This window comes from Etheostoma spectabile, chromosome 21, assembly GCF_008692095.1.
Source record: "Etheostoma spectabile isolate EspeVRDwgs_2016 chromosome 21, UIUC_Espe_1.0, whole genome shotgun sequence".
NCBI classification, from domain to species: Eukaryota; Metazoa; Chordata; class Actinopteri; order Perciformes; family Percidae; genus Etheostoma; species Etheostoma spectabile.
In genome coordinates this window covers 10,873,965-10,882,839 of record NC_045753.1, presented here as the reverse complement: position 1 = coordinate 10,882,839, position 8,875 = coordinate 10,873,965, and the positions used below count along the sequence as shown (strand labels likewise).

Here is an 8,875-nt window from a genome sequence, read left to right as displayed (position 1 = left end):
ACCTATCACCATTTCTAGCCACTGGGGGGGGATAGGCAGGCTGGGGGGAAGCATATTAATGTTAAAAAAACCTCAAAATGACATTTTTTCTTAAGGACATCCAGAAAAAGGTCTTGGATTGTCTTTTTGTCATACTCTATCTGGAAGTGTTGCACTGCTGAGGACATATTAACTGCCTTTTATCACAGCTCATGGTTTTGATAGAGAAGTAAAAGCAGATTATTTCACAAGCCTGTTTAAAATTGTTTCTACTGAAGATTATTTTAAGTATGTCTACAGACTGAGCATCAAGACGCCGTCTTCGTTTTTCAGAACAATAACTTGCATAGCAGTGGTCTGCGTCACTGTGGGCTTGACATAAACAACCAGAAGTGAACCTGCACTCAGAATAGATAGCCAGTGATTTCCATGTGGATACATAAATATGTTGTCATCTCTCCCCCCCCCCTTGGGGATTCTGCTTTACTTTCCACTTGCAGTTCAAAGCACAAACTCGCATCAACATGACAGCGTTGTAATAAACTCAGCCCGCCATTTGTATGTATCTCCCGACTGGACATGTGTCCTCTGTCTTCATGGCTGTCACTCGCTGTGTGGCTAACCCCCCCCCCGAACCCGCTTCAATTCCCCGTCGCTGCTGCTTGAGGCCATCTTGTCCCAGTTTTTTAAGACCTGAGTCACTGTTCTGTCTCAGCCAGTGTCCCTGGCCTGTGTGACAATGCACCGCAGTGAATAATACTGACGTACAGCATTTGAATTGCAATGTGCTTTGAAGTTATTGCTGTGGATTTTTGATTGACACGCAGTTAGACATCCCTCCCTGGCCCTGATTGGTGCATCTGAAAAGGGGGCTGTGGATTTTTACAAATCACTCTACAGGATCTAGGTGGTGCCTTTTTTTTATTTTTTTAAGTACCTGCTTCATGTAGTTCTACTGGAACATAGGGTCAGATTCAGCAAATATGACAGAAAATTAGTTTTATAAATCTCTCCCACTGCATCTTTTAGCTATATTTGGTGTACTAATAACTGTTCAGCTGGCTTTTGATGAGCCATTTAAACTCAAAGTGGTCTTCCTGATCCTGTTACATTGTCGCACTTGTACTTGAAACATCTTGCCCCCAACGGCACAGCCTCTTACGTCGTTTTTACGAACGCACGGTTTTGTTTTTTTCCCCGTCTGAACGCCTTTTTGCAGATTGGGGACTCCTTTGGGTGCCAGATAATAAAGAGTATGTTAATTTGACAATGGCCTTTTAGGGAAGTTATCCACAGTTAACACTAATTACTAGCTACATCATTTCAACAGGCGATATCTATGGTTTGCACATAGAGCTGCCAAATATCTATTCTGAAGCTGTAGGATGGGGCTTTATAGAGAAACCTGTGAGCAAGAAAACCAAAGAAATGGCCAAAACTGCATAGCACCCTTTAAAGGTAAAGGCTTTTACAGATTTGTGCTAATGAAAACTTGTTAATGCTTGGGATTAGTCTCTCTAGCTTTCTCTCTGTATCTGTAGTTGCCTCCATAGAGCTTTTTCTTTTCCTGCCTGGTCTCCATTTCCGCCTGTCGCTCTTATTTCCCTGCCCAACCTTGCCTCTCTGGGGAGGGGTGGGCTTGTAGGGGAGGGTTGCAGAGCTGAGGAAGATCATTTCAACTCCGCACCCTTGATCTGATGCCCCCATGCTTCCATGTTTCCAGGTGTCACATATGCTGCAAAGGGCTACTTCGACGCTCTGGTGCGGATGGGCGAGATGGCCAGCGAAAGTCAAGGCTCTAAGGATCTTGGTGAGTCCTCGTAGTGGCTGTAGCACCCCTGGTGGGGTGGAGGGGGGTGACACAAGCAGATGGTGAATGGGATGGCTCGTGCTGTTGAGCAGAAGCAGCTGATGACCAAATCTGAAACCGGACACACACAGACACACACACATACATACACACATACATACATTTTTTTACAGTAACTCAGTGCTTAAATGCCTTTTAAAACAGAGCAATTGTCTGTATTGTACCGCAATTTGGATCTTATTTGATGACATTATTACACACAATTCATATATTCAGACACAATAATTAATTGTTCATGTTTTTCCCAGCATGCCCATTTGGATAACCACTTGTTTCCCTCACATTCAGGAAAGATAAGGACTCTCCAGTTGTTTTTATATTGTGCCGCTGTGAGCTATTAATTAATTCACAAATTTGTCTGGGATTTGATATTCACGACAGCACACATGGCGAGGTTGATTTGCTCTACTCTTTACATCTATACATTTATAAAAAACAAATCCTCCTGTTTGACTGCTGCTTCCAGTAGCATGTGAGGAACAATCCTCCCACGCAGTGGTTGTCTGGTTTCAGTTGGATCAGCCCTGGTTCTGCTCCTTATGGACTTAACTATAGTGATTATTTGCATTGCCGAGAATTAAACGCCCATTTCTAGCGAGATACACCGGTAGGAACATCTGAATAAAGTAAGACAGGCTTGTGTATCACTGTCGTGCTACGTGCAAAAGTTGTGTCACAGTTGTAGACTCAGTCACATGCCGGGGAGTGTGACAAGTCTGCGTTAGCTCTGGACCAATGCATCCTCTTTGTTTTTCACCCTTAATGGGACTTAAGATACCAGGTTGGACTAAAACAGCATGGGACAGGAAGGAATGAAGGAAGGAAGGAAGGAAGGAAGGAAGGAATGAAGGAAGGAAGGAAGGAAGGAAGGAAGGAAAGGAGGGAGGGATGGTGAGCCGATGGTCTAACAGGGAGGAAGAGCTAAAAGCTGGATTCATTATTCACGAGGAGACTTTTTTTTGGGGCACTCCCTCGCACTTCTTCTTGCGCCTCGTCATTTCCGTTTCCCTCCCTGCGTCTCTTTGAAATAAACACCCATCTGAGCATGTGTGCACACAATCATTTTGATTGGTGAAAATAGAAACTCATTACTATCCCACCATTCAGCGTCAACTCCATAACTCCTACAGGGATGTGGTTGAAACCACTTTAAGACTGTACTTCCTGCAAAGATGTTGCAGCTTCATTGTGTGTACAAGCCTGTGACTCATCTAAATGTTCAATTATTAAAACCCACCTCAGGGTATAAGTATAGACCTTGGTATAGCATGAACTGTTATTTTCATCAACTAAAATGGTGAAAAGTAAATACCATTTTGTGTTTTTTTTATAATAAAATCTATATTTAACTATATAAAAGCGTAGAAGATTTGTTTTGGCATCACAATGACTCAATAAAAAAATGCATTAGCTTGGTGTGCAAACTTCTCAACAGGACATCCCATCATCCATCTGTACATCCCCATTTCCATCAGCTTGTTGTGCATTTCCTGCTTTGTGTCTTTCCCAGCTGTGTTTTTGTTGTCTTTTGTCTGCGTGCTTGTTAGAGTTGCCTGTTTTGTGTTCCTTTTTTGATTTCTTTTTGTCATTTTTGGCAGCCTAACCATGACTCAGCAGTTCTTTAACGCAGCAGAGCCTCCCTCTGCCTCCAGTGACATGACAGACTAAGCTGAGCAGAACGGATCGATGCCGTCCCCACCACTGGGTTCGGGGCAGCTGTGGTCTGTGTGTACGGCTCTGACGGCGCTTATTGCTTGGTGGATGCGTCGGCATATTCCATGACTTGTGTTGAGTAAATTAACTTAAACGCTAATTACCTGGCAACATGCAAAGAGTGAATAGTTTAGTTTTAGGAGGATTCTTAAATTGTAACTTTAGTTTGGATATAATGTAAGTTAGGGCTGCACAGTATGTTGTTTTTGTTAGTCGTTATTGCAATATCAACTGGCGTAATAAACACATCACGAAAGACTTATTGCAAAACTTACAGCAATTTATTTTTTTGTGTGTGTTAGCGAAAAGAAAATATCAGCAGGCTCTCGGCTTATTTCTTTCTCTAAAAGAGGTCAGGGGAAACATTGAGCACCATTGTTGTTGGATACAGTGCAGTGAAAGAAAATCATAAGCCTGCTAGCTTATTATTAGCAGATAACAAGGAGTGTGTGTGTGTGTGTGTGTGTGTGTGTGTGTGTGTGTGTGTGTGTGTGTGGTGTGTGTGTGGTGTGTGTGTGTTGTGTGTGTGTGTGTGTGGTGTGTGTGTGTGTGTGTGTGTGTAATCAGTCACCCTGGGCTTTACCTCGCACTTCTAATTGATGAGGACTGAAGGCAGATTTGTAAAATTGGCCAACTTGTGCATTGATTGGTTGTTGGGGGGGGGGATGTCCGGGGGCATCGGTGCCACATTAATTGATCTCTCTTGAGGCGGCAGAGCCTTCCTGTCCGAATTCACTTTGACCGTACTCGCTGAAACAGTGTCATTAATTAATTAAGATAAACAGCAGCTAATGGCATTAGCACATGAGCATGGGATGTGGAACTGCGTGTGACAGGTTGGAATAAGGAGATGAGGGAGAGTTGGGTTTGAGAGCTTGAGCTTGATGGAGAAAGTGACAAACATCATGCACTTTAGTGCAGAGTGTCACTGGACTAATTGATCATTTTTTCAGACGGATACATCAGTTAAAATGGACACGGTTGTGAGGGCTAAAAAAAGAAAGTGGAAGGAAGGAAGCTCCTGAAGCTCTGGTTCCCCTCTCTGACCATATAAGGTCACCGTTATATGGCTATATATACATATTTAGCATCTCAGAGATTAGCCAGATCTCGCGAGAGTTCGGTCCTGAGACAGAAACGAGTCACAAACAATGTTCATTTTCTCCTGATGCGTCTGTCTGAAAAATGCCATTTTAGTGTCAGAATGTTCTGGAGATATGATGTGGCTTGTGAGGAATGGGTCAATATCTACTTTGGTGACTACGGGGCAAAAGAATCGCTCATGATCTGTTTGGGCGTTGTTAGGTTCAAAGCCTTGAGCGAAAAAAAAAAAATACTCACGGACACAGACTTGCCTTTTGGACTTTGCAAAGGGGATTAAAGCTGAAAAACATTCAGCAGTCTTCCAAAGCTCTCATCCCATGCTCGGCCGTTTTATTAAGTGTGTGTACAGAAAGTTGATTTGCATAATGGGTGTAGTATATAGTTGTTTAACAGAAATGTGGGCTAAAACATCATTGTTCTACATAAAAGTGGGTTAGTACATCCCATTATTTGCTATACTATTGGTTAAAAGGTAGCTGGGTGTACTAAGCAAGTTTAAGGTTAATATAGGTCACTGAAGTTTAATAAAGAAACAATAACTCATTCAACACAGTCACAGCTGCAAATTAATCTTATCTACTCTCCTCGTCTCCTTGTTCTTCTTCATTTCTCAAGGTTTCAAAATATCCACATGATAACTATTAAACAATAATATTTGTTTAGTTTTCATACAATATAACTTTGTTCAGTCTCCGCAGGCGTCTCTGTTCTAAACCGTCTCTGGTTTGGCATTATTTAGATTATGTTGATTCAGATTCTTAGTATTCTTATGTATTGGGTATCTTGCTGTATTCTTACATCTACCAGTTAAATATGTGCTGGTTTACACATGGTTTTCTCGAGGTTGAGGTCCATGCTTTGGGTGACTCTTGGGTATAGCGTTGGTTGATTTTGGACCAAATCTTCCATCTCAATATAGGTCATTTAATATCTCGATAACAATATATATCACTACATAAGAAAATGTTCCTGCTGTAATAACAAAATTGTCTTCGTTGTGGGATGAATAAAGTATAATCTAATCTAATATGATCTAATCTAATGAATAAAGTATATTAAATAACCACATGGTAAAGCCAATTAAGAACTTATTAGTGCAAAATGAACACAACATGAAAGCATCAGAATGTGAAGCGCCGGGCAAATAACGTACGTTTTGCTGTTAACACAGTCCGGACGCTGGTTTCTTGATAACACAATAGAAACAACATAGAAAAACATACACAAAAGACATTTTTGACGTTGTCTAGATGTTATAGATATTGTCATATCGCCCAGCCCGATAGAGCATAAGCATCACAGTTGGAGACATCAAAAATGCCACACCTAAGCACCCCCCCCTATTGTAAAGACTAGGCAATACATGTGGATTGAAGTGTGGATAGTTGATGTATAAATGAAAGCTCAATCGTTCCAAACTAGACCCCTAAAAGTACACTCTAAATGCATGTTTCACAACAAAGTCACGGCTCATTTCCATTTATACTGTTGGACTAAAGTTCCCGATACCCAACTTTTAACTGCTGTTCTCAGTAACACAGTTATCTGAATGAGAAAAAACTGCAAAACAGGTTATTACTCTCAGATATGTTCATCGCTGCACTCTGGAGAATCCTCTGGTGCGTGTGATTGTAGCGTGTAGCTTTCCACATAAACAATCTGCTATTTCAGGGAGTCACTTTAGAAACGGCAGCAGAGGCAGAGGAGCAGGTTAATGGTAGATTTCAGCTGCCTACACACACACACACACACACACACACACACACACACACACACACACACACAGCATAATGTATACTGTACACCCTCACATGCTAGAGCAGGCGGTGCTCAAAGTGAGTAATTAGGACAAAAATGAACCTTACGTGATTATTATCCACTTGTGTGGCCTAAATTACTCTGACTCACATCTCCACATGGTTGACACTTGTTCATGGAGAGCTCAGCCCTGACAGCTCGGCACAGGAAGGGGAAATGATGCCACTCTGTGTTTCATTCAGTCATTCTTAATTTACCCGGTGCTGTCAGAGCTTTGAACAACTGCTCTGCTGCATGACTGTGTGCGTGGATGCTCCACGACTGCAGTGTGTGGAGTGTCCTCCCACTCATCCTCTCCTCTTTCACTACTGCGTTCTCGGTGTCTGCGAGCGCCCCCGCATTGATGTGGGAGCTCAGGCAGCCCGGGGAGAACACGCCGACTCTGCACACGTTTCTAAAAATAGAAGAAGCCGAACGCCTCGACTGGAGTGCCTTTGGAAGGAGGAGGAGAGACGGAGTACAATGCTCTATCCGCAGCCCAAAAATGTCTCGTTGGTGATGTCAGTACGGCTGAAAACACCGTTGTCTTCCTTCCGTATACTAAATATGGACATGGTTGTGAGGGGTTAAAAAAAAAAAAATTAAGAAAGGAAGCTCCTGCAGTTCCGGTTCCCCTCTCTGACCATATAAGGTCTCTGCTGTTCAGATGTGAGCAGAGGAATGCGTGGAGGTCTGCGCTCTGGCTCTGAAGAAAACCATTGATTTTTGGCTTTGCTTCACAAAATCTGACAATGTAACTGATTTAATATCAGTAGATTCTAGATGTTAACCTGCGTTTTATACAGTTCATGCATAGTCATATGAAAATCTAAGATTATAAATAAAATTGCCAAGATTTCAAGATATAAAAAAAAAACATTCCTAGAGTAACCTAAAATACCTTAAGGACATAAAGCCCTCATGTTGTCCTTGGGTCAAATTTGACCCGTTTTCAGTTTTTTTTTAAATCTCAAAAATTGGCCCTTCAAAATAAGTGCTGAAAATGTCAACATTAAAATATCAAATAACTGAAAGGAACATCAAAAAAAAGCACCCACAACATTGAAACAGTTTTGGAAAAAAAACCACTTTTTTTTGATGGTTGACGGAAGACAACACAGGGGCTAGACACGTCCCGCACCCCCCTGTGAGGACGGTGTCCACTCCCCTATTTTTACAGCTAGATCGAGACATGAATTATATTCTATGTCACTCCTAAGGCTTCTAATCTTTTGGCATTTGCAGATTTTAACTGAAAAATACTTGGAGTTTTCTATTTTTTATGGGATTGTTATAATGAATTTTGCTTTATTCAAAAATCAAAAGTGATGATAAAACTTTGCAAGTTTTACTTATAAATCAGCTTGTGACCCATATTTGTGGGACTGATCTGATCTTCACCCCTTTCTTTAAAAAAAAAAAAAAAATCAAAATAAATACAAAAAAAAATAAAAGTACAAGATTCAAATATTCCTGACCAACTTTCACCAGCTCCAGCTTCTACACTGCTCGATATTTCCTCCCAAATTGCAGTGGTGTATCCACATATTTTAGACTATTTCTGGCTCTTATTAAATTTCCCTTATTCCATCCCTTTTCTCTTCTAATTCTCATCATTGTCTCACATGTTCCCATTGCCGAGGGCTGAACACGCTTCAGCTTAACATCCATCTCATTAAAACAATTTAAGGTAAAATCACATGGCCAAATTTAAGGTCCAGGAAACAATTACCCTTTGGTTAATTAATTCGTAGGAACACGGTTTAGAAGAGCACGTCGGCCTTCAAGGCGTATTCCTCCACTTCATCGGGCATGCTGTTAAAGGATGGAGAGGCGTTCTCAAACAGGAACAAGCAGTGATGTCACCGACTCAATCAGGCAACCGCAGGGAGGGGAGAGTTTTATTCTGGTGGGTCAAAATATAAGAAAATCCTTCCTGCTGTTCAATAGTCATCAGAGAATTTTACTGTATAATTTTCTCCTCATTTGTCTCTGAAATAATTACACTGGGAGTGAATCACCGCTCATTCTGCACAGCTGGAGTATTAGCTCATTAGAAGCAGAGGGGGAAGAGGAAAACAGTAATACATACTCATAAACAAGGACGGAGAAGCAACATCCTCCGTGATACTCTGAGATCTGAGAAGATAGACTGCCTAGCATCTCTTCAATATTGACTCTTCTTTCCCCTCCAATTGTGTCTTGTTTGAAATGTCACGTTGTTCCGATTGAAGAAAAAAAAAAAAACCGGTGACCTTGTTGTGACCCCGGTTTTTCTGAGCCAGCACACAGGCTCAATTTCCCTCGAGCTTAAACCCCAATCTGAATTCTGCCAACGTTCACTCTGCGTAGAGGGAAACTGCAGCAGGAGCACTCAAGTGTATTTGTTATGTTTTTTTATGTTTTTTTTAC

At 41.5% G+C, this 8,875-nt stretch overlaps 1 protein-coding gene across 6 annotated transcripts in view; it reads left to right on the top strand.

Moving 5' to 3' along the window:
* baiap2b (BAR/IMD domain containing adaptor protein 2b) overlaps positions 1-8,875 on the top strand; it is an 82,149-nt gene that overhangs the window by 30,550 nt on the left and 42,724 nt on the right. For 5 of the 6 annotated variants that reach the window (XM_032501850.1, XM_032501848.1, XM_032501849.1 and 2 more), the window contains exon 3: positions 1,703-1,789. The exons of the other annotated variant lie outside the window; for it this stretch is intronic. In XM_032501850.1, the coding sequence (XP_032357741.1) occupies positions 1,703-1,789 (87 nt within the window). The remainder of the gene's footprint in view (positions 1-1,702; positions 1,790-8,875) is intronic. 6 annotated transcript variants of the gene reach the window in all.